Source organism: Channa argus, chromosome 8 (assembly GCF_033026475.1).
Source record: "Channa argus isolate prfri chromosome 8, Channa argus male v1.0, whole genome shotgun sequence".
Lineage (NCBI taxonomy): Eukaryota > Metazoa > Chordata > Actinopteri > Anabantiformes > Channidae > Channa > Channa argus.
This window is the reverse complement of record NC_090204.1, coordinates 13,435,676-13,462,151: the sequence shown is the minus strand read 5'-3', so window position 1 is coordinate 13,462,151 and position 26,476 is coordinate 13,435,676. Positions and strand designations below refer to the sequence as shown.

At 38.9% G+C, this 26,476-nt stretch overlaps 1 protein-coding gene across 1 annotated transcript; it reads right to left on the bottom strand.

Moving 5' to 3' along the window:
* Window positions 1–775: 775 nt before the first annotated feature.
* Window positions 776–25,380, bottom strand: LOC137131961 (ankyrin repeat domain-containing protein 13C). The gene is made up of 13 exons (XM_067513893.1): window positions 24,706–25,380; window positions 22,729–22,770; window positions 16,930–17,034; window positions 12,016–12,101; window positions 11,232–11,277; window positions 10,331–10,397; window positions 8,998–9,142; window positions 7,954–8,085; window positions 7,214–7,375; window positions 3,797–3,876; window positions 3,410–3,508; window positions 3,017–3,117; window positions 776–2,928 (listed from the first exon to the last, which is right to left on the bottom strand). Exons 1-13 carry the CDS (start codon window positions 25,079–25,081, stop codon window positions 2,798–2,800), a joined length of 1,572 nt encoding a protein of 523 aa, XP_067369994.1. The 5' UTR covers window positions 25,082–25,380; the 3' UTR covers window positions 776–2,797.
* Between the last annotated feature and the right edge of the window lie 1,096 nt (window positions 25,381–26,476).

The window sequence follows — 26,476 nt, the reverse complement described above, 5'->3', positions numbered from 1 at the left end:
AAACAACCATTTGTATCTTCAGGGGTTTCCACTGTGTAGTTCTATTAAATGTTGCTTACAAATGTAAATGAAAGTAAAATGATCTGTTTTGGGGTTTATTCTACAAAATGCATTTCTGTGTCAGGCATATAGTGTAGTGACCAGTGTTTGAAGCGGCATCACCTTGTCTTACAACAGCTTTTGCATTAGATGGGCTTTGTTTTGTAATAAATTACTAAACTTCAGTAAATTAACGGAACAGAACCTAGCTAACAAAAGTGATACCGCAGCTGCATCCCATCACGAACTGCTAAGTAACTACATTAACTCCACAACTATACTTGCAGTACTTTACTGAAGTTTTTTCTGACGGAGGAAAATATATGTTTAGCACACAGATTTTACACCTTTAAATAACTTTTGCAAATGTAGATTCTTAATACATAAGTAAAGGAATTACAATGTAATATGGATTATTCTTCTGTCAGTGATTAAAAAGGTTAAAATATGCAAAAGCTTTACCAACTGTGCTTGTTCCACACCAAGCTGTAAGATAATTTTGGTCCTTACATTCACATAATTACAAATGTTTGCCATAATTGTCACCTCTGCAGGTTCATCAGAAATAAATTAAAATATTACTGAACTTGATCAGATTTAAACACTTAGTGGAATAGTCCACTTTAAGGAAGAGCCAGGAGCATGTACTTTTGTACTTAATTGGCAGATATTAGAATGGTTCTCTTTTGGTTCAAGTCTTAAAAAAAAATGGGCATAAAAACATGTCCAAACTTAATTAGATATGTAGAATTTTTATTTTTGTACATTTTTTTATGAAAATAGTGTTGGAGACGTGTACAATAGTTGTTTTTTTTCTGCAAAGCTGACATGTAAATGGATGAATAATTCCCAACAGAGAGCATTCAAGCAGCTGATGTCACAAAGGAACAAAGTAAAATGTCAGTTAAAGCATTGAGTTAATAAGGAGGCACACTTCCTTTAGCTGCAACAGCCAGTTCTAAGGAATGCGAAGTAAAAAATGAAGTTTACTGGTTATAAAAATACAGAATATGGAAATAAATTAACAAGTTGTTCTGTTAATGTGGATGCTAACTATAAGATGACGGGACACATTCATCTAATTCCAGGGGCCGTTAAACAAATACTGGCTTAAAATCCTCTTAAACACGTTTTAATTTAGCTATAAAGTTATGAACGACAGTAACAGCAGCAGCCCTAAAGGCTCAAACTTTCCAAGTGATTGCCTTTTGACTTTAACAGACTTTCCCTAAGAATCATGTCACAGGGTGGAAGAGATGGTTGCTGTCACACTTTTAAAGGAGGTTCATAAGGTTTAACAAATGAGGGAAAAAATGACAGGAGAATTAAGAATTTTTTTTTCTTTAAAACAACACAACTGTGTACAAAAAATAACTGCCACCATAAATAAATCAATAAACTCAAATGGACAAATGTCCACAGTTTTTCCTAAATTAACAGATTTCAGCTTTGCCCCTTCAGGGGTCGCCACAGCGCACGTGTACGTTTTTACACCGGTTGCCCTTCCTGCTGCAACCCTCCCATTTTTATCCGGGCTCAGGACCGACACCAGGTTTGCCCTCGGTGGATGGGCGGGGCCACACCTGGTGGGGTAGGATTCAAACCTGCGGCCTTCTGCATCCCGACCCACTTATCCGACAGGCCCCCCAACATGTTAAACTCGTCAGCACAAATAAACAGAAAAGTCAGAAAATATGTATTTATACATGTAAAAATGGTGCGATTCATTGTTTCTCCAACATCTACTTTGAATGCAATCCCAAGTTTCTTTGCAGGACTGTACAATTTGTTACAGTTTACAAAAGGTGAACAAACAAACAAAAGGCTTGGACGTCATAACTTACACCTTTTTGCAGCTCAAAGAGAAAATTGCCACATTTCTAGCGTTGCCGCAATGAAATGGATATGCTAAATAGAGGAGTGAGGGCTGAGTTTCACAAAACGAGTTTCAACTCAAAGCAGAGTCGCTGTAGTGGTTCTAAATCGTGCCCAAAGGTTCAGTGATGCTAAGCAATGCCTACGAAAAATCACTGATAACACACAATTTTATAATGTGCAGAGTAAGCAAGGATTTCTACAAAACAAAAAACAAAAAAATGATTTTTAGTTTTTTAACCTACAAAAGTAGAAACTTATTTTCAATTTTGCGAATTTTAAGTCATATTTTAACTAGTGTTTAGTATTTGGGAATACTTCTAAATTTGACAATGATAAAGAATTGAGTGTAAAAAAAAGTAGTGATTTGATTCTCTGACACACCTGTCTAAGAGGTACACAATTTTATGCCTTGTTGATCTCAACCCCAGTATCATAAAACGATGATGTCCTTGCACATGCGATTAATTTAAAGTCTACTTCAGTAGGAAAAGAACCTAAAAACAATTTTCCTCCCAAAACATCTGTTATCAGTGCTCGATTTCAGGTCAGTTACACAAAGTTCTGTTACAAATATTTCTAAATACATAGCCTCAGCTGAATTTGTTGTTTTTCTCTACTTGCACGTTGTATCAAGAAAACTCAGTCACTCAGGTTGACTTCAATGCCCTTTTACTGACGAGATGTTCACACTTGTCACATGACGTCTTTTTTGCCGTCTGTGCTCATAGTTAGTTTGGGCGAGGGAAATCCTTTAACTGTCAAGAAGCATTTCTCGTTGTTTATTCTCCTCGCAGTTTTTCCATTTTTGTCTTTCAGAAATTATGGTTTGGAACATAATGTTGCCTTATTGTATGTTTGTTTCCTTTTCCAGCTCAAAGGGTTAAAGGTCAGGGAAGCGGCTCGGGTCTTCTTTATAATCATTGGGAATAGTAAAAATGGAATCGTCAAACACATCATAACGGAACTCCTGAAAGGTCACAGTTGCCGTGATCGTGGGAAAGACGGGTATGTCTGTGGAGAGACACGAGCAGCACAAATTACATCTTTCAAATAACCACGCAGGTGATATCATTTATCCTTTAACTACTACTGTACTTACCGAGTTTGACAGGAAAGCCAGGCGGGAGCTTCATCTGAACAAACTCCCTGAGTTTATTAAAGTGCTTGAAGGGTGCAATTACCTCCAGAACATTCAACAACCTTAGAAAAAAAAACAACAAATGGTTATAGACAATAAATCCACAAAACTTGTTGGTTTGATTATGACTCCATTTGCAACTTCTAGCAGCATAGTTTATCAACCACTCTGAGGACCACAGGATGAAACACATTGTTGACACGCAATCAGCGATTAGTAAATATTTCAAAAACAGCAAGACAAAACCAAAACCCAGACATCCAAGTCAACTTAAAACACATTTTTAATTGCTTTTTTACTTGGACCATACCCATGTACAAGATAATATTTGTGGCTTTTAAGTGATTGACTCACGATTCAATGCCCAAAGGGAAGTCTTGACTCATGGCTATGGTGGCTTTGAAGTTTTTCTTGCTCTCTTTGCAGACCAGCTCTCTTCCTAGATGAGGAGCTCTGAGGGGAGACAGACAAAACAACCTGTCAGAAAATTAAATCCTGATAAAGGCAGATCACTGGAGGGGAGTTTACATATGTTACTCTGCTCTATTTTTGACCTTTATCATCAACTGTGAGAAGACACACAAAAAACTACAATAAATGCACAAATGACATACAGGAAATACATATTACAAGTGTAACACAATGCAATAAATGACAAAAAAATATATAGTTACTTAGTTCAAACACACACACACTTATAATTAAATCAAAAATAAATTCTTCATTTGTTTCGACACCTACTTTCCATTGTCAGCAGCGATGTATTCTTCCCAGGATATAGTGTTGGGTGAAGGGGGAGTTAGAGATTGCCTCCTCACAGGCTAAAGAGCAGCGAAAAGAAAATAAAACATGTCAAGATCTAGGCTCATTAAAGATACAACCAAAAAGACAGAAGAATGAAACAGACACCGACAAAACAAAGAAACTAAAGCTTATATTTGAATCTAAACTGAGTTTAAAAAAGCTTAACCTGTGATTTCTGGGCTGATCATTTGTCCAAACTATGAGCTATTGTATTTTAACACTTAGAGCACAACAACATGTAGAGCACAGGTCACTGGAGGGCACCAATACATCACTAAACCCAGTGTTTGTACTGTTCAGCTTCACATGTACAGTTTACCAGAAGACACCAATACCTGACAAAGTTTATCTTTAGAAGATGCTCTAATCTACTGCTGTACATCAGGTTTCCCTCCGTTTCATTCTATTCATAAATAATTTCTCAATTTTATTTTATATTTTAATCACAGTTTACTTTCTTTGGCTTTCTTGGGGCGGCAGTGGCTAAGTTGGTAGAGTGGTCGCCTACAGACCACAGGGTCAGAGGTTTCCACCCTGCTTTTCCCGACCACATGTAAAAATGTCCCTGGGCAAGACTCTGAACCCCCAAAAGCCCATCCATATCTGCACAGAGCAGGGTCCAAGCCCGGTAGAAATTGGGGAGGGTTGTGTCAGGAAGGGCATCCGTAAAAACGTGCCAAATCAACACGCGGACAAATGACCCGCTGTGGCAACCCTGAACTCACGGATAAGCCGAAAGGATAAAAAAAAAAATTAAATAAATAAACTTATGTTGCCTGTCTTAGAGCCAAAGAGCTATTTCGCAGATTTATGAGCTTTAACACGTTAATGAAAGAAGGGATTCATGACTTTAGACACGAACAGACAGATGGTAAGACAACCGGTATGAAAAAAAAAACTGTTAAAACAAAAGCAACTCGTAAGAAGCTTCAATCAACCGTAAATACTTGTAAGATTTAGTGTTTACTATCTTATCGTATCTACACGTGTAAATATCCCACACATGAGCTTGGAAATACTGTTTATACTGGAAAATGCATTAAAAACAGGTTCAGTTTAACATAAATTCACTTACAAAAGTTATTTCCAGTTATTTGACTTTTAGAGCAAGTGTCCTGTTGAGGTGTCATTTTAATTAACTGAATTAACTTAGGCATCTGAAGCTTTTGTCTTAGCTCTGACTTCAGATTCATCTGTAGTGTTTCTGGGGCCAAGCTCTACCCCAGCTTCTCTGATCGTATTTATCATGCTCTGTGAATCTTCTACCGAACATGAGCAGCATAAAAGATAAAACTCTCCAAAACACCCAGATAAAAAAAAGCAGTTTCCTCTGATATCTCCTAATCCAAGCTGCCTGATGAAAATTATTTTGACTCTGGATCATGTTAAAACAGTCTGACTTTGAAGGAAAAGACAGTCTGTTCCTGCTGACCCTGAATTTAAACGATTTTTTTTTGCCTGATATTGACTTTCTTCTGAAATAAACTGGTCATTCTTGCCAGTGTTTAAAACACAGGAGTGGCACAAGCTGACCTCTCGTTTTTAAGCCGTGGTTAAATAAGGCAACTAGGGCAGAATAATGTGGAAAAACGTGGTGGATGATGAGACACCTGACTGTGCCAGGACTTTGCAGACCGAGGTGCCAAAAAAATGGACATGATATTCTAGTTTTCTTTCCTCCCCACCTACACTCCAAGCATCACGGAAATGTGGTGGTGCTTTTTACCGTGTGGCCTGGTTAAGTGCTCATTCCAACACAGTGTGTATCAACTCTGCCACGTTGTGACGAGGACAGAGTACACACTGGCTGCAGAGGCCTCTGATCTGCTGGTATGCAGGTCCAAGCCTTGCATCATTCCAGGGGGCTTTAAGCTTCATCCGTGTGATCAATTGTGTCGGGCCCTGTTCGTAAGCCACGCTTCCCTGAGCTGAACTGCTCTCCCTTGCGGTGGTAAACACAGCTACGTCACAGCAGCTGCTTATTTTTCTCTCGCCCACTTCTGCATATCACTTTCCACTAGTGTGGAAGGAGAAACTAGTTCCACACTGACACCAAGCCTCGACTAAAACCCAGCTTTTTCACTAGTAACAAGAGTAAGTGCTGATTCAAATGGAGTATAAATAGACTGACACACAACAGAGTACAATGTGAAGAGACAAAGCTGAGCACAGAACAACAGAACAAGAGGGCGTCAACATAAAACAAGCAAGCAGCAAAAAGGCATCTATGCAGTGATAAGTGGCTTTGTCTGTGTCACTGCGACTGGCTTTATGCTCCATGTTTAGACAAAGGCTTGCTAAACTCTGGAACCTACTATCGTGAGAGAACAACGGTTGCAAGAGGTGCAGCGGAGTAGATGTTACCACTAGGTGGCGGTGTATAGACACATCCATGCAGAGTGGATGAGGGGAGGGTAGATCTCTTTCGCATTTTCATTCTTTTTCATGTTGGAAATACATAATAAAATAAAAAAAAGTCCCACAAAGAATGGCAGGAATTTTTTCAATAAACCATGCAAAGTTAATTCAAAGAGTCTAGCAGGAGCTCCATGCTGTTTCTACAGGATTTCTGTGAAGGTTATTTTGTCTGAGACTCATGTCCTACCCCAAGGTTCCACTGGGACAGAACAGTTTCAGGACTGGACTGGTGGTTACGCTGCAGGTGTAAGTAAACATGGTGTTTATCTTGAGAGGAGTGCTCCAACTGGCTCTCATTTTTTCCTAGACATCATTGGTGGTTCACAAAGTAATTTAAATGTGCACCTTTGCTTTTTAAAGTGTCCTTCTGACTGCCTGTGTTTTATTCAAAGAAAACCTCTTAAACTTGTTTTATTTTGAAGACAAAGGTCCATACTGTGATTGTCTGAATATCTGTAATAGTTACTATCACATTTTCAACAAAAATATTCAATTTTCAGTGCAGACCGTCACACGCAGGCTGTTTTCACTTTACCAAAGAACAAGGACCTTTTCAGTATTCAATTGGCCTAACAGCATAAAGTGCCTTGAGATTTATTTTGACTTGGCACTATAGAAATAAACTGAATTGAATTAAGTTATATTACCCATAAAACTAAAAGAATAAAATCACTGCATCATGTTTTTATGCCTCCACCATCCAGTCAAGTTAAAGTTTTCACGTGTGAGTCTTTTTTCAAGCAGTGGTGGGTGTCCCGTTAACAACGTGCAGTTTTAAAACACTAATATATGAAAAGATTGTACGCTCCCTCAGTGGGTGACAATAGGGACACTGCACCAATTATAAATGTAAACTAAATTGTCTGGTGGAACAGTCATCTATTTATTCCATCACCAAACTGAAAGGAACGGTCAAAATTCGCTGCCACAACTCACCTCAAAATTTTGCTCAATGAGGTTTCCTCCTTTGCTCAAACTCTCCATAATGGCTTTGTTCCTCAAGATGTCCTCCTCACTGAGATGCTCCCGTCTCTTCCTGGACTCCAGCACCAGGCCGTTCACAGAGTAGAAATCTGCCAGGAAGTTTCCCACACGCTCCTGGAGATAGAAGACATAGAGTCCCCCTGCTGAGTCACGAATCCTTTAAATCTCATGGCAAAAGGGCAAAGGGAGAGAGAAGAAGGAGAGCAATACCCACATAACAGACTCCCCACCTCCAGGTCTGTGTTGGCATTAACCTTTACCCTGTCACCTGTGGTTCCTTTCTGAGGTTATCATTGCCGTTTCTCTGACTTATTTACGGCACACGAAACATGATCAGAACCAACGTGAGACAACATGATGACACGGACATACTACATTTTGCCATAAGTCTTCATATAACGACACATAATACGAAAATAATTTATTTTCCAATAAACATGGAAAGATAATGGCTAAAAAAAAAGAATTAAAAACATTGTCTAGTTCCGTTTTAATATACAGTTTATCTGAGTACATACCAGTGCATATTGTTTCCCCTCTATTTCCTGCTATGCCCAGAGAATGTATTCGCAGCTTTTGTCTTGGTCAAGCTACTAAAAATTCCTAAAATTTCCCATGCCAGGTGGATCCCTGATTGTAAAAGCTTTGCTGGTAGGAATAATAACATCATGACTACAATAACTGGCCCTGACCGTCTTGTCTTCTCTGAAGAGCCAGCCAGTCTGCGCCCTGGAGAAGGTGATGGACTTGGTGGAGAGTGTGGCAGAGTAAACATCGCTGCTCATCAGAATGTCAACTTCCTCTTCTGTCTCCATCTCTGACTCCTGAGAATACAGGACGGAGGCATCAACACAGGCATGCACAGTCAATGGGAGGTGTAAAGCAGTTCTGGACCTGCCTGTATGTTTCCAAGAGTAATGTGAATATGATAACAACTCATTAGAACTGGCATGATTGGCTTGTTAATCAATAACTTTTTAGCATTGTTTTGTCACATTTTATGCAGTAACAGTACAAGGGGCTTTAGTACTACTGATTTCAATTTATTTTATTTTATTTAATTCATTTTTTGTCCTTTCGGCTTATCCCGTGAGTTCAGGGAAGCCAAAGCGGATCATTGTCCGCATGTTGATTTGGCACAGTTGGCACAGGAATGGGCTATTAGGGGTTCAGTCTTGCCCAGAGACACTTGGACATATAGTACTACTGATTGCTTTTTCCCAGCTAACTACACCTTTTAACATATTGGCTGTTTATCATGGCTGAGTATGCAGCATGTACCAGCCATTTGATGTAGAACAGATTTCTATCAATTCTACATTTTACATTTGTGAGTTGATCACAAACATGTATGATATCTTGAAACCCTACTGACCATTTTACACTAAAATATTGTCTGAATATGCATGGTCCACAGAGGCGGGCTGATAAATATGTGTGACCTTTGACTTTTTTTTAAAGCACCACTCAAACGAAAAAATTTCTACTTGTAATCATAAACACATTATAATTTGCGGGAACCCTTTTATAATATTAACTGACATTTAAGCTGATTAAAGGAATGGAAACAAGTTAAATTTCTATGACAGAGAAAGCTTTCAGAAAACAATATTTTGGTGCCTTTATTTGTTGTTGGCAACAAAAAATGCAAATAACCATTAGCTACAACCCTAAACGTGGGCTGTATTTACCATTGCATTGCCTTTCTGTCTTACATCTGTGTATATCTTACACACCTCATGGTGTATCCGCTGGTAGACCTTCTGCTCGTTGTCCAGCACAACAAAAGACTCAGAAGGGATGGCATTGCCATTGAAGATGAAGCTGAGGTCACCACGCTGGCACTTCATGTCTGTGAAGTCTATCAGGGTAGTGTCCAATCTGTAGACCCACATGTATATAGAGGAGGAAGAACGTTAGATAAATAAAAGGAGGGATAGCAAAGTGCAGAAAAGGATGATAGCAACAAAGCTGGAGTGACTTTACTTCTTGCCAAAACCAACCACCAGCAACCAACCACCTGCAAAAAGTATTTCAGACCTGTCAGGCAATCTGTGATGGATTTTGAGATAGTGTATGGTAATCATTGCCACAGGAGTCCAAAACCACATTTCCAGAAACTTTTTCGTGAAAGTGAGCAGTCGTGATATGAGGCATGACAGCAAAGAGAATAACTGATCTGCTTGTGAGGACCAGACACAAAGTGGCTCAAGTGCTATGGGAAAGACAGGCCTGACACACTATATAATGTAAATGATCTTACTGTGACACTCTCTCTCTCTCTCTCTCTCTCGCTCTCTCGCTCTCTCGCTCTCTGAAACTGCAGAATAATAAGGCAGCTTTTTGAATACCAAATCAGACAGCCGGGAGCCGTTACACAGAATAATGACAAGTTCTGCATCAAGGCCACCTCACACAGGAAGAGCATGCAGAGGTATAAACAAACTATTATTCACTCTTCAAACAGATATAGCTGATATGATATGATACACATGTACAGAGAAATCTGTGCCTGTTCTGGACGAAGGCCTGCCTGCTTTTTCGTGACATGTAATAAACCTTATGTTGACGTGTACATGCACATGCCATGGATGAGTCATTCAAACACAGCTACATGATCCCTCGCTGTGCATTCATTGTTGTCACTGTGAGCCAATAACAGAGTGTGACAAGTGTTTGCTGATGTCTATTGTTAGTGAGCGAGGGAGTACATTAGAGTCTAGCTCTGATTTAAAATTAAAGCTTTGTCCATAGAGGCTTCGCCTTTCTGCTTCCTCATACTACCACAGATTTCACACTCTAGTTACCCAAACTAGGTTGAGCCGAGGAAATGTTAAGTGGATGGATAGCAGAAACAGGAGAAACTGCCACATGCAACGCAAGATGACTTAGTCAATAAATTAGTGAGCCTCAAATGTAACTTCATTAAAGGGTGCGTCTTTTGGTTTTCATAAGTTAGTGTTCTTCTTTGCTTTGAGTCAAAATGTTTTAACACCACCACAAAACTGCATTTACTTTTATTCAAAAACTTCTTCTTTGGAATGCATAGCATTTGTTGACAGGACTTGCCTGATGTTGATGCCCTGCTTGTAGATCTTACATGCATCCGAAGGCAGGATTCTGGAGAGCAAAGGCACTGCAACATAAAAAGATACAGTAAGGAAATGTAAAACATCCCGAAGTTCCTAAATTTAGAATCCTCACTTAATAATAAAAACCACCATCTACTTCAAAGATTCTGTAGCATATCGCACTGTAGAGGGCCATATAACGAGTAGTTCAGAAGCTAAATATTTAATAACGGAACTTTACTAGGCTAAGCTACTGAAAGCAGAAAATGTCCGTTGTCTGCATCCCTCTATCACTTCACAAAACTTTTAACAGTCCAAAACATTCATGTAAAAGACAGCACTAAAAAAAAAAAAAAATGAGTTATTATAAAAGCAATTGGCTCCTCCACTACATCTACACTAAGCAGGCCTGAAAGGCTAAAATCCTCTGGTGTTGGCAAACAGATCCATGAAACTGTTGGATTTGAACCAGATTCTAGGCACGTAAATCGGCCACTGTCTAACCTACAAAATATCATATTTAGATGACTGTTGCTACATTAAAGCCTTTACTTTGTTACAACAATTCCCCATTTCAAGTACATGGTTACATAACCAGTCTACATTTAGGATACAGCATAATCTTGCACTCCTTGTCAATAATTCACAAAGGCACAGTGAGTAAAGAGAATTCAGGCCTGGCTCACAGTCTTGAACCAGACTTGTGCAGACTAGGCAAAATGCTCTGGCACATCCTATGATATTTTCCTGTGTGTAACACCTAGCACAGTTGGGGTTTTAGACTACATCCTAACTGAGGACATAGGGTTACTTTCCAGAGTGGATCATGTTTGTGAAAACGAGATGGGTTTCTGTTAGCCTCATTATCGTCAGACAGCAAAAGAGGAAACTTGACTCACCCCAACTTTGGAAGTCCCAGTGAAGCTCCAAGTAAAAATCACCGAGCTGTAAATGAAGACAGACAAAGGTCAAATCCAAAATGTAAATGCAAAAAAGGAGTAGAAATACAGCTGTATGCATGGGAAACATCTCTGTAAATGTAGAGGTTAAACATAGTGATAATTACATTATTCTTGCTGCCAACAAATTCCATGGGACCAAAGCTAACTATGTGGAGTCCATTTCTAAAAACTGTGCCATTCAGCCTTAAGACCAAAAAAGGCCCAATAATTTTGAAAACCAACTATGCACTGTGGTTTTTAATCAAACATTACCCAAACAGGAGGACACAGTTTATGTCTTGGGGAATATTTTCAGCTGAATATTAACCCCAAAATTATTTGTGTTAGTTGGACAAAAATACAAAAGAAATAGTCCATGACAAAGTTCACAGAGGTCGGAGGAGGAGGGGGTTTAGGGCACCTGTGTGTTTTAAATTTTTAACTATGTGTTTGTGTGGATGTGGTTTGATGTTTGCAAGAAAAGAGGCAAGGGAACGACGCAAAAGATGTTAAGGTGATCAAAGGAGAACTGCAGAAGACAGAGAAACAGAAACAGATTTCTTATTCTGTATTACAATGTAACTAGTGCTGTTTCTAAATTCTATGAGGGTGCAATACAAGAGGTAAGAGGGAGTGGTGGGGGGATACAGGATGAGATGTAAGAAGAGCCAATGGCTGGAAAAAGAGCAAACTTCACGAGCAGGTACATCAGAGAAAAAGGTTCCAACAGCTGAGTACAAACCTCTTTCAGGGCTTTCAGCAGCTTAGGCCTCTTGTCCTCTACACTGTCCCTGGACTGTTGCTTCAGCTTCCTCAGCAGAGCTGTGACTAAGGACCACAGAGGGACAAAAAAAAACATTAAATAGATGAAGAGAAGAAAGACCAAAGACATCAACAAGTAGTACCTTCTTGTTTTTGTATAAAAAGGCACAGGCTGGAGAGCTTGAGGTGCTGAAATAGTAGAGTGTACGACATGTAATGTTTGGTCTAATGCCAGCTGACTTCTTAAAAAAAAAAACTTTTTGCTTTGCTGAACCTGGTCCAACCAGTTAACTTGATCCAAGAATAACATTTTGTCACTATTGAAAAACAAATGTTGATCTAACCGTTTTGGCAGCATCTTCTCTGCATGGCATGAAACTCAGCATCTCTTCAATCATGATCATAACCATTAGTTGGCATTTTTCCCTACAGTACATAGACCTTTTCCAAAGCATTTATGACAGAATTTAGGAGGCTTCTGTCTGCAGACTCTTCCCATCCATTTTCATGTAAAGACATTAACATGTTTATGTTTTGATGAGGGGACAAGCACCAGATTCCCTGCGCCTTAAAAGCTCTAATGGCAGATAATGTAATGTATTCCGGGTTCATATTACAGCTATGAATAAAACCAATTTTAAGCTGCCAATATTTATGCTGCAAAATTATTGTCTATTACTAACAGACTTTTTGAATGTACATATGCCACCACATTTATTTTAAAAAGGTCTCTCTATGCAAATTCTGCCTAGAAAAAGACCACACAGTTTACAATAAAAATAGTTTTTGGTTCAGAGATGTGCTGACTTCCTGGGGCTAGATGAGACGCTCGCCGCAGCACCCATCCAATCCCCGTGCACCACCTGCAGGGATCAAAACATTCCAGGATGTTCAAAGGGGCTAAGCCTGGCAGATATGGAGCGGCCTGCTAATGAGCTGTGTCTTTAACCTCCTTAATGACATGAGACATACTCACGGGAGATTTTTTACCAAGACGGGTCACATTAACAAGCATTCACAGCATTAAATTGAAGGGAATATCCACATCCAAGCATCATGTGCCATCTACATATAAGCAGAATGGCTGCTAATTATATATAATTATATAAATATATTCAAGGAAATTGTAAATTAAAATTTTGGCTTGTAACACCCACATTGCCCTACATTTCAATAGGACTAGTGGTCAACATTGGGCATAATTATTGGACTAACTAGCTCCCGTTCTCATCTCCATTCACAGAATGAGTCAAAATACACAAACATGGTGTTTGTATTGTTAAATTGGTGCTCCCTGTCAGGCAGCACTGAAGAGGCAAAGGGCTTAATGGTAAAAGTATGCTAACTGAACACGCACACACTCACACAGTCTTTGCGGCCTGCCTGCCTAATGAGTGTGGACAAGCTATGGATGGGGCTCCTCCTGATACTCGCCACCTCTCGGTGGGATAAGGAAAGAAGTACAATCTCACCATCTGCCCACAGACCACCCAGCCAACACAGGATGAAAACCAATCCAACCACTTCACCGCTAAGTCAAACGGACACTTCATGCTGTTCTGGCACTAATTCAACCAGATACTGATTAGGGCACTTTCCTGGCATTAATTAGTTAATTAGTGATATTAACTGATTTCAGCTACACACATTAATAAAATTGGACAGAATCAGAACAAATTTGTGTTTGCATCAGTACAAACTGCAGCTATTTTACAATTACTCTTTGACTCTTATTGGACAACAGCTGTGAGCTGGCTTCCAAGAAAGTGAGAACAGCCAATGTTGACACAGGTCCCCCATGGAGTCGCTGTGCAGCAGAGCTCAACAGGCAAGCTGCAGACAGTCCTGTTCAAAAATAGTCTCAAATGTCTAAACTTTGTGGTCAATTATTTTGCAAGACATGTAAAAAGACTTTTGATTTAACCTTTGATAAAGTCTGCACAAATGTATTGGGGAATTAAAAATTAAATAAACTGTTACATCTGGTCTGTGCAGAGACCAACGTCACCCTTTATCATTTACACAAATAGTTAGAGGTTTTAAATCGACTATAGTTAAACTTGCTATAAAACCTACAGTATTTGACTGAAGGTTTGTATTTGACTGATCCTATAAGTAGAGAGAATAACTGCAGGACATGCTAATTACCACAAACAAACACACACATGGAGGGGCAGTAGCTTAGGGTTTAGTGTCTTGCTGTGGGAAAACTAGGGTATGTAAAACTAAACCGGTTAGTCTTCTCCACTCAATAAAATACAAACACAAATTAATTTTACATCCCTGCAGCTATCGAAGTGGCATTCCTTTTTAACCACCTGTCAGTCTCATTTGATGGCTTTAGTGGCTTAACAGCAAGTAAAAGGTAACAATTTTTTTTTGTCAAATAGTGTAAACTGTTGTAATTGCTCAAATAAGTGAAGTAACTATGAAATCAAGATCACCATCATATATTGAGCTTAAATAAAAAAATCTAAACATCGAAATAAGGCTTCAAATTTCAAACTAGCTGCCAAAATTCACAGACTTTTAACTAAACTTTTCAGCTGCCAGCTTCAGGTTTGGCTGTGTATTTAAGGAGCAAACACCAAGACCATTGTTGCTCCTTCTAATAGATGCTGCACAGCAGACTTCAAACACGCTCCCAGAGTTGACAACATAGTAAAAGGGAAGTTGGGACAGAAATAGCTCTTTCTAAACTAAAAGGATGACAAAATCTATTTCTGATGACTTATTTTCAAATGAAAAGCCATGGGTGACAAAACTCAGATGATAAATGCATCACATGAACTGTGATTTGACATGAGGGAAAATTATTTACAAATGCTGTTTAAAAATAACGAGCAAGCAGCAGTTAGCTTTTGAGAAAGTGTTTTCATGGCAGCCTGGTAAAACTATATGTGGAGGGCCAAGTGTGAACATTTATTATTGTGCAGATTCAGCCGATTTTACACTTAAAGGTTCTAGTTGAGTTCTTTCTCTGCACTTTGGTGCCGATAAAGTAGAAAGAAAAACAGCCTGTTTTTCAGAAGAAGGTTTTTTTTGTTGTTGTTGCTTCACTGCAACAAAAGTAGCTTGCCCCACCTGCTTCAAAAACCTGTCATCTGACTCAGGAGCAACAAGTTGACCTACTGTACGTGTTGCCAGTAGGTTGACCCTGTCCCTGTCTTCTTATCACCTCCATTTGCAAAAATATAGGGCTCCCAGGCCTATTCTCATGTATATTCCACAGAGGAGGTTCCACTATTACTATTTACTAAAATAATTATATTTTTAGACTCTTAGGTATTGATTAAATTCTATTAGCTCTATAAAATATAGAGATTCATTGAGCTCCAAAAATAACACAATCTCCTTTTTCTCACTTTTTTTTTTAAATGGCAAATGTGTAGGTGGCAGCCTCTTGATTTAGGGAACTGTAGCTGGACTTATTATTTTAGCCTTAGGTAATACTTAACTGTTAAGTTAAGTAGAAAAATCTCCTCAAATGTTGAAAAGTAAACCATATTATATTCAGTAAGAACTTTAAAATGAGTCTGAATCAATAAGTGATTTGGTAAAAGGTTATCCATCTATAAGCCCGGTGACTCTTCTAGGCTATAGAAATATCACACCTTTCCAGTAAAATTAGGAGCTTGTTGTAAATATTTTAATTCAGTTATTTTTCCAATTTTCAGTTGAATTTAGAAAGATATTAGAAAGAACCATAAAAAGCTAGTAAATTTGAGTTTACATTTATTTGTGACTATATATATATATATATATAAATAAATAAAAATAGAATATTTTGTTTATATCATGTACCAGTTGCACTGCCCGCTGGTCTGTACGACCCATGTGAGGTGAAGTGCTGTCAGTGGAAAGGTAAAGTGGCGATCATTAGAGGCTGCTTTGGTCAATAGACACTTGTAAACATAAGTAAGTGGCATTAGAGAGTTCATTTGAGTCGGTCAATGGAGACACTCTACGCTGCCTGCCTTCATGAGTGCTCAGTGTTGGTGCCAAGTGGTTGCTCTAGTAAATGCTGACCCTTATTCACTGACAATGTCACACTTGACAAGATGTTTAATTCTGGTGTTTTAAAAAAGTTCTGCCACTGTGCTTCACCGCAGCTGCATTAAGTGCCCAGTTGTATTATTGTGACAAGATTGCAGGAATAAAAATACACACTGTGTTTCTGTGTCACCACCAAATTTACATTTTAGGAAGGATTCCTACTACTCCTGTGCTACCCAGCAGCCTGAAATGCTGGGAAATTTTAAAGCAATCAATACTGTCAAAAAAAAATATATATTTTTAATGTGGAGAAGTAGAGGAGTTCTAAGCTTTCATACAGCTTTCCAATCAATGTGCCTGTCATAAACCATTATTGGCTAAAAAAATTGGACATTCTCACAGTGTGACTGTCATTTTGAGGCAGCACTGTAGTGCTTAAATTTTGTTTGACATATTTTTACTCAGTGCTAGTGTTACTCTGTACAAGGCCATTAAGAATATTAATTTTTATTAGTAATTTTTCTTAACTTTTTTTTTTTTTTAACTACAGTTTCAATACAGACTGGGCACAAAATGGGTGAGAGAGTGACTTGGGTATTGTCAGCCTACAGGGAGAGAAACATCTAATGAAGGGCCTTTCTCCAAGGCACAAAAGCTAGAGGGCCTTGAGGAATGCCCCCTCTTTTTGAGGGACAAAGGAGCAACTGGTAGGGAGAAGTATGAAGGAATGTTCCGAGCCATTTGTTGATATGCTTCTGTTGACTGGACCTTTTCACTGTTTTCACACAGGAAAACCCAAACTGAACCTTAATTGGAGCCACATTGATTTCAGTACACATGGTGTGTAACAGTGTGTAAACAACCAGTTCCTGTACATCACTCAGTTACAGTAACCTACTCATCTGTCTGTCTCCGTAGCTAATGGCCTCTGCAAGGGGGCTCCATCCCTGAGCATTCTTCACCTTCACTGGTGCATTGTGGGCCAGCAGCAGGTGGGCACACTCTGTAAGGGGGACAGGAAGGCTGTCAGGTAGATGGAAATTAAATTGTAACAACTTTATCGTAATGAAAAGTCTAACTAATAGCATCACAAAAGACAACAAGATACACTACACATATGCATAAAATACCAGCAGCACAAACAAAACAATAGTGGAAAGAAATGAAATCATTACAGAAATACAACATGCGTCGTTTGAATGTGCTCCCACATGAAAGGGCAGAAATCCAGTAGAAAAAAATATTTGAGTAAAAATCTGCATGCTATATTCTGCTTAAACAAAAGGTACCAGAGAAACATGACATCCACAATGATGCTAAAAGTTCTATTTCCTTGGGGTATCATCTTAGTACATACATAAGATATCCAACATGTTTGAGTTGGATATCTAGTTTATTCTTATGGTGTGTGAAGGTTTCCTGTTTATTTTATATTTATCATTCTAACAAGAAATACAACGCGGGCCTCTTGCAGAGATTTGGGTTAACATTCCACATTTACCATGAGCTACTTCTCCTGAGCATCTTTCATGTTGCTAAGGTAACTTACACATTTAGTTTATATGCTGAGTATGTTGGAACAGACTAAAAAGCCAGATACGCTCATTAATGAACTCCATGCCATAAACACTGTAGCCAGGTCTAACAGAGTAGTACTGATCCAAATTTTTAAAAAGTCTGGGGTATAGAGGTGTTTCCTGCAGCATTAATTCAAATGGTATAAAAATAATCCTGGTTTTAGAGAGACAGATTGTGTGTAGGATTGAGATGACAGCTGACCCATTAACCAAAGAGCCATATGGGACCTTCAGTTACACAAGTCTCACCCTCCAACTATCAAATAAGGAAGGTTTCTCAGGACTAATATGTCCAACTTCGCAAAAAGACCCATCCTGTAGCCCTCCGAGCTCCACATGTGCTTATAATGGGAAAACAGCCAAAAAGCGTCCTCCCTTTTCTGTGGCAGGATTAGCAGTAAGTGCAGCACAGAAATCCCTCCACTCTCTGGGCAGCCTGTCAACAAACTACATGCAGCCAAAAATGAAGCTTGCTGTTCCTGCTCAGCTGTCAGTTTTGTCGTGACATCATCCATTATACTGCTGGCAGCTGTACAGCTCCGTCTCAGCACTGGGAGCAGTCACAGTCCTGTGAGCAGCAAACCGCCCAAATGCAAAGCAGAGGATAACTGCTACCAGTCTGCTAGTGAGTGGATGTGTAGGGCTTTCGGTTGACATGACAGAAACTTTATTGCACTTGTAGGACCAGTCTGTTCAGTGATAATTTGGTCTGACCAAACTTGCATAGAAATCCTCGATCCAGTCTTTCATTAAAAGCCTTTGAGTTAAACCTGATAGTCATGTGAACACAAACAAACTGGTTACAGCAATCATGTTCTGACTTGTTTCCTTGCTAAATATCGGAATGAAAGCTAATTAGAAACTTGCTTCGGATGGCGCCTTCACAGAGGCAACTGGGTGCCCTGAGCCAGAAAGAATAACTACTGCCATTTTAAAAGAGTATAACACACATCAACATTGTCACACAGACAAAATGACTACCTCACCTCTGTGATTTACATACTGACTATGTTCTATTAATGAGAAGGAGCCCAGTGTATCATCCATACTTTATGGGACAGAGGAAAACATTCTAAAATTCCTGCTAATTAGACATATTATCCTCACAAGAAAGAAGTGTGGCTATCCCCAAGGTGCAGTCACAGAAAAATAAAAAGGCATGTTGGCCAGCAACATAAGCACTTATAGTATATTCTTTACAAAAACAATCATCATCCACAGCATTGCTCTAATGTGAAGTGGATTTCAAGGTGGCAGCAAAAAAAAATTAAAATGAAGAAAGAGACTTATTGTATTCACACCAAGGGGAAGTGTGACTTGGCTCATGGCCAGTCTAAACTAGTTTTTAATTATTATATTTTTGCCCAAGTCTGCTTTGACATATTCTGCATGTTAAGCACTGAATACTGTCCAAATGCTGATCACAAATATTGGCCATATTGCATGCTTTAATTAAACAAAGAAGCTGTGGATTCACCAGAAACGTTGGCGACATCAGCAAACAAAAAAAGCAAAACTCAGTGTGTATTAACCCAATCTGTGCCTGAACAACAACAACAACAACAACAACAATAATAATAATAGTACTGCTAGTAATAATAAGTACTCAGATTCACTGAGGTCTACATTAAGGTCACAAACTTTTAGTCACACTACAGACATGAAAAAAGGCCTAATGATCTATATTTTTATTTAGTACGACTTGTCTGGTAGTTGGTCCTTTAGCCACAGTTCAAAGGACCCATTGTGTTATTAACGTCATTAGAAGAAGAAAGACGTAATTATTTAAAGGTATATATAATTTTTTTTCTTCAAAACCATGACTCTACAACAAGGATATTGATGGTGTTGAGCATTATTACTGTAGAAGTACCTGAGTCATGACTTCACTCTGCCATTAACAGGTTCCATTAAGTTCACTTCACTTTGTCATTAACAGCATGCTCTGGTAATAAAACTGGAGCTCTGACATCTGCAGCTCCAAAAACTTCAAAACAATTAGTGACACATAAAATGTTCCAACAGTGTACTTAAGTACATTCACACATTTCTGTGTAATGGGTGTGTACTACTTGCTTACCGATGTGGCAAGAACGGATCTTTTATTTAAAATACTGTAAGTCATCAAAACAATCCCAGACTTTTGGTTTCACATTTTAGTTATGGTTAACATTAATCTTGCTAGCCTGAGAAGTGAGAAACAATTCTGCACTGACATACTCTACTCACAAAAAGTTAGTTAATGAACTTTCGTGTGAAATTTCATAATGCACCTAAAATGCACTATAACCTTTACACATAAACTTCATTTGACCGACTGAATGCGCACGTCCTGCTTTTCCATGTTTCAGCCCTCATTGCATAACATAATCACAACGGGATTCGTGGATCTGTCTGATCCATGAATCGACCACTAAATGTTCTAGTTCAATGACAGTTCCTATTTAAACATTCTTCTCATCATACTGCTCACGTTTTGATTGAGACATTGACATTTTTTGTTGTGGTATACCCACCACTGTTGTCAAAATTGTTTTGAGATGAAGAAATTACCACTGCATGAGTCTATTAAATGTCCTACTCTCATCAAACAGGGGTTGAAGAAGCATACTGTCACAGTTTTAGAGGCGTAATTGAAAGTATCACCTGTTTTGTTTTGCAGATGGAAGTTGTGTTACTTCCCAGACAAATGAATACAAGATGTGTTTGTGTTTGATGACCTGATAACATGTTTTTTATTACTTTTTGAGACGACTTGTTTTATCCTTGTGGCCACTGGAACAGATATCAAAACCACAGGATAGAAACTAATCATTTTCTGCCCTTGAAAGGAAACAGACTTCAAAAGAAAAAAAGTCTAAATTGTATTCATCTGCAATGACATCAGCCACAGTATTTACTGGACTGTAGTAATACTTTCACTTTCCAGAGTTTTGCTTCCAGAGAATGTTTCATGGTAATGTTGCACACAATGAGCGAGACAGAGACATGAAAAGAATCAAATGAATGGAAAAATCCATCATCGATCTGCCAGTGCTTTTTTATTTTATTTTTTTTTTTAGTATATGATGCTTTGTTTTTTTGCTTTTTTTATGGACTCACACATTTTTCCCACATTTTTCACCCACATCTTTCATCAGGACATGTCTTTCAATCAACTCAGTTACAGTTTTCCTAAATTTCTAAAGCTGGAACAATAAGTTGAATGGCAGAAAACTGATCAACTATTTAGGTTATCAATTAATACTGAAAATCCAGAAAGTCTCAGGTTGCAGCTTCTCAAATATGAAATATTTGCAGCTTCCCTTGTTAACTAAGTATATGATGCTTTGTGGGTTTGGTTTTGACACAACAAAACATCTGAAGAGGTTCTCTTGTGGTATGAAAAATCATCTTGGGTTGATTCATGAAAATAAGAGTTAGGTGTGGCTCAATAAGTTTCTCCAATACCTTTTCACTAAGGATCAAAGTTCCAATGAGAGAAGGTGAAAGCCCATTACCTTGTATTTATTAAAGGAGAAAATATTGAATGGATACAATTTTATACCTCGGTGTATTGTGATAAACTGTTATAATTATAAGCTGATGAATATGCTGTCATTTTAGCACTGTGATGTGTGGACATTTCTTTTTAGTCAAATGTTATTTTTATTTGTTACCAGTGGCAGACCGTCTGAAACACATTGTGTTCAGTTTGGTTTTTGGCCTCAGACACAAAGCTACCCATTGTCCTACACGTATATTTCACCTGTACAAACGTTGAAAATTAAGGGACTACAGACAAGCATCAATGTCATTATAACTCTGGTAAGTAAACACACACAAAATGCAACACACAAAGAGAGCATTCTCCTTTCCATCACAGCTGCCACACCCAGACTATGATCTCATACTGTAGCCTTCAGCCTGTCTGGCCTGAGTATCCCTAGAGGACATCGTCAGCTAAGGCAAGAGATAGGCAACCTCATTAGCACAATCAATTCCACAGCGTCGCGTCCGCCACTATACTTCAGCTCTCTGCTGTCTGAATTACCAATAGGCAGTGGCAGGGTCTTTACTCTAGTGACAAGAATTGAACTGAAATCAATTGAAACCCGTGCTCCGGTGACAGATACTAAACAAATGGGAACGCACAGCACGAGTAACCCTATACTTGATTTGTTCACCGAGAGCCTGCTGCGGGTGGGTGGGGGATTAATTTTTCAATAACATGTTCTGAAGTCTCCTTGTGAAATTACATGTAAGCATCAATTCACAAAAGGGACAGTGCATTAATATTTCAGTCCAGACAATTTAGCTGTAAATAATGTAAAGATTTTTAGGAAGCCCTGCTAAATCCACTATAAACTAAATAGCAATACGTGAATATGCTTCACTCGGGATTCCAAAATCTATCTATTCTAAAAAAAGTCATAACTAAAATTTGAAAACTCCAAAGCTCTTCATGAACAATGAGAAAAATAAAAGTTTGTTGGAGATTTCTCCTATCATTGAAACTAAATCAAGTAACCAAATTAATAATGAAGAGACGCTGGCAGAAATATAACAGAACATTTATCAAGTGCAATGGAAATTGAAAAGGACATATTTTATCTTCACTAATTATCCTGTATGCTTTAAGCTGCTTATCTTTGCGCAACCAGTGAAAGATCAATCAGAACAAGAGACTTTCGCCGCTTAGAGGATGCTATTTCTTGCATTGTCTATTATCTAATCACTGCAAATTAAATATATTCTAATATTCTCTACAACAGCATAAATATAAGAGAATATATGTCCATATAAAAGAACATCATTGTTTTCTTGCTTTGTCCCTTTTATGTCCAGGCAAAAATCCATAAACAAAACCTCTTTAGTCATGCATGAGTATCTTGCCTTCTGGGGTTTGTGTGGTGATCTGTGACAATGTTTGGTAGCCAGACAAATGCACACACTAAGACAAGGCAAACAAGCCCAAAACATGCACACTAACAGAAGCATGTGCACACACAAAGACAAACTCACAAATAAATAGAAACAAACAAGAAGTGGAAGCAGAAAGAGGCAGAACGATTAATTTCGAAAACCACAGAGGAGACAAAAATAAACTACGCATAGGTAAATTTTTAAACATTACTTACCTTTGTGCCCCATCATGACAGCAAGATGCAGCGGAGTGTTTCCTTAAGAAGGGAAAAAAAATGCATTTTTAGGCTGCAATTGAAAGTACTTTGCCTCTACGGCTGTCACACTTAAGGTGAATTAGGAGTTTATAATGGGAGGCACAACCCACTAAATTATAAAAAACATGCCTGTTGTGTGTTCTCCTGCCACGACAAGCAATTTTCCAGTTTATTAACCTACTGTATGCCCCAAATCCACAGCATTTAACAGGCAGGGGCATGACTTTTTACCAGTCACCAAGTAAACACTGAACGCTTAGAGTTGCACACTAGAGATGCATTCAAGAAAAATAACATATGAGTCAGGTGTAGAGAAGCAGTTTTCTTCCCAGCATGTGAAATGTGCCTCATAAGCAATCAAGAATCCCTTAAGAGGAAGCCAAACCACCTGGTCAGCTCTTCCAGGAGAAGAGCAATGGGCCAACATTCAGAGTCAAGAGGACCTGCTTTGTAGACGTCCTGATATTAATGAACATACCAGGTGGATTTAAGAGCTACATTATGATAAACTGCACAGACTGTATAGTGGTGAAACAGCTGCAGTCTTCACTAAAAGAAAGCTCTTAAGTTCAAGGGTCCTTGAGCAAGACCCCAAATACTTGTGTGCATCAGGGTAGTTTCACTTCACTAGGACCACAAAAATATTTTTACATCCTGATGATGTTCCATCTAATATTTCTAACATCAGCCAAATTTAAAAGAGGTGAATGAACTTTATTTTAATAACCCAAATCATTTGACCATTAGATTAGCAATATGTTTTTCCAAAGTCCTGAGTCGGATAATTTTGTCAATAGTTTTCATAATATGTGGGCCTGGATCAGTTGTACAATTTAAAAATGTATAGGTCAATATATTTGTGGCAGATGTTTAGATAAAGATAGAAATGGTATAAATATAAAAACAATATTTCTTTGCTTTTTTGTTGCTAGTTGTTTCTTACAGCAACAAACTTCTTTCTTTTACAACCTGCATGTTGGTTTAGCTACAGCTTTTATTCACTGAAAGCTCAACTAATGTCTGCTGCCACTAAACTAGAAAAACACGCAACAAGGTGGGTAATACTTTTAAAAACCAGAGGCAAATGTCATGTCTGACAACTTGTTGCGTTACACAGCACCAGTGGTTTGATGTAAACACAGATCACATTCCAGTAGTGACACTGATCACAAGCACAGGCCATGTTTTGTCTTGGCACGTGAATTTAATAAGACAATCCTGTGGTTCAGTTAGTATGGGAGGGTTTCTTGCAACACTGGGCTGTTATCTAAGAAGGCTTTGAGCTGGAGAAGAACAGCTGTCAGTCTAGTTTTTGCAAAAGAACCCAGGGTTACAGAACAATACATTAAGGACCAGTGTTCATCCCAGATGACTTATCTGAGAAGGCTTACTTCGACTAATCAGCCAATAAACAAGAACACAATTTGACATTTGATTAATCATTTTGCCATTTCAAAAGCATGTCAAAATTCTCTGCTTCAGCTTCTCAAATGTGAATAATTTATTTCATTAGAGTGAATTGGACAAAATCTCAAGATATCACTTTGATTGCGAATTGCGATGAACACTTGCCACCGTCTTCTGACAACTAACAGATAATCCAAACAATAAACTGATTAATTGATTACAACCAATTTGGATTTTCACTGCTGTTGGTGGGAAGATGCACTGAGGTGTCTGAGCCAAATAATCACTAAGACCGTTTGTCTTTAGGCTGACTTGAATAGGAAAAAAATGCAGGACAGATGAGTTTAACTGTTCATCCTTTTGGCCATCAGTTTTCCAGGCCTTGGCACGGAGAAGCCTCGCCTGATCCCGGTGCTGCTGGCCTATTAGCTAGAACTGAGCTTCACTACACCTTCAAATTGGTGGATCGCGATGGGTTTTTGGCTCCTACCTTTAAGAGCTAATGTGACAAGCAGCTGGTAAACTCACCATGGACGTCTTTCTGGGCGATGTTCTGCGTCCGTATGAGGGAAGACAGGCGTCGAACATCTCCTTTAAACACACATTCGTGAACAGGGAAGTCCTGCCCGGTTCGGATAACTGGGTTCTTGTTGTTGTCATCGATAACATCCGATGTTGACAGCGTGTTGGAGTTAGCATTAATCTGTGACTGTTGGTGCTGTTGCTGTGTGGACGGTGACTTGATTAACTTGTGGTTGCTGAAGATTTTACTTGCCCTGCTCTTGTTGTTCGTCTTGGAGGCTGTGAACGTCCCGGTTGCAGCCTCCTCGTCCGGCTCCAGTAGATCCTCGTCCTTGCTCGGCCTCTGGTCCTTGCGCAGGGAGCGGACTTTCTCTCCGGTCATTTTCTAAACAGTTGGCGCTAACTGAGCAGAGGGTGTCGTCGCTGACGAGGACCCTCCGGGCGAACTGATGCGATTCGCCTCTTGGGAGACTTCACGTAAACACTGAAAATCGCACAACATGAAAACACTTAATCCGCCCACTAGATCGGTAAAAACGACTAACTCAAATGTGAACAAGTAGAAAGTCCAGTTCACCGCTTTATAATGGAAACAAGCAGTTCGCTCTCCGCCAGTCGCACAAACTGTCGCTGATTGCTGCACAACATAAGCGGCTCCAGTTGACTAGTACGGAAGATTCAGCTGATGTCTTCCGCCTCGTAGTATCGCGAGAGTTGAAAGAGGTTACTATCGGTCACAAGCTGATTGCCCCTCACTCCGAAGAACTGCATTTGGGCGGGTATCCCCGGGTTACCTGAAGGGCAATAGATGACGAAGACCTATCCAAAACGATCTTACAGTGGGCTGCAGACCAGCATCACACTAGCCCTTCTGTCTGCATGAGTGTTAAAGTGTGTGAGCTGGTGGTCAGTGGGTCAGCAGGGTAGAGTGGAACAAATCTGCACTACACTCTTAAATTCATGTTATCAACATCGTTAAAATCAATGCGGTTTAAGTCTTGCACAGATTTCTTAGAGAAGTGCTTGTGCTTTAAGTACCTACCTACCAACTCACTGTACTTTAGGTAACTACTTAAGTAAAACAAAGTGGTAGCTTATGTATACCTGGAAAACTATTTGCACTTTTACCTGAGAGCTGATTTAGTGTATTTCTAGCGCCTTTGCGTGATGGTGTATATATATATATATAAGCTTTATGGCTGCAACTTTGCTCAACTGGACACATGCAGGACTCCGGCTCCTGGGTAGGTGATATCACCAAATTTTGTGGGTTACATTTTCTTAAGTAAAAAAATTAATGCACAACTGTTTGTTATTTAGGAATTAAAAACACTCAGCACTGACTATAGGAAGTAAAGGAAGAAGTAGACCATTAGGTCTACTTAAGTCAAAGTACCTATACTTCTCATGAGTAAAATTGAGTAAACTTGAAGCCTGTAGGCTACTTATGGTCTGTACTTATGGTGTGTGTTAGGCCATAGGCTGTTAATATTATATAACTACTGAAGTGTATATACTCCAAAATTCAACTGAAGCACAAAACATGAGTAAATGTATGTGATCATTGTCAACAACTGTACACCATACCATTCTATATATACACTACTTGTACTACAGTAACAATATTAAAGCTTTGTGATTTAAAGCTATTGCCAAGCAGTAGATGTGCATGTTAATTCACTCAGACTTTCACTTTCACAGCACATTGCTTATAACAAAGGATTTGCAAAGAGTATAGGAAGGGTGGTTTCAATGCACATTTTGATGACACGAGCAG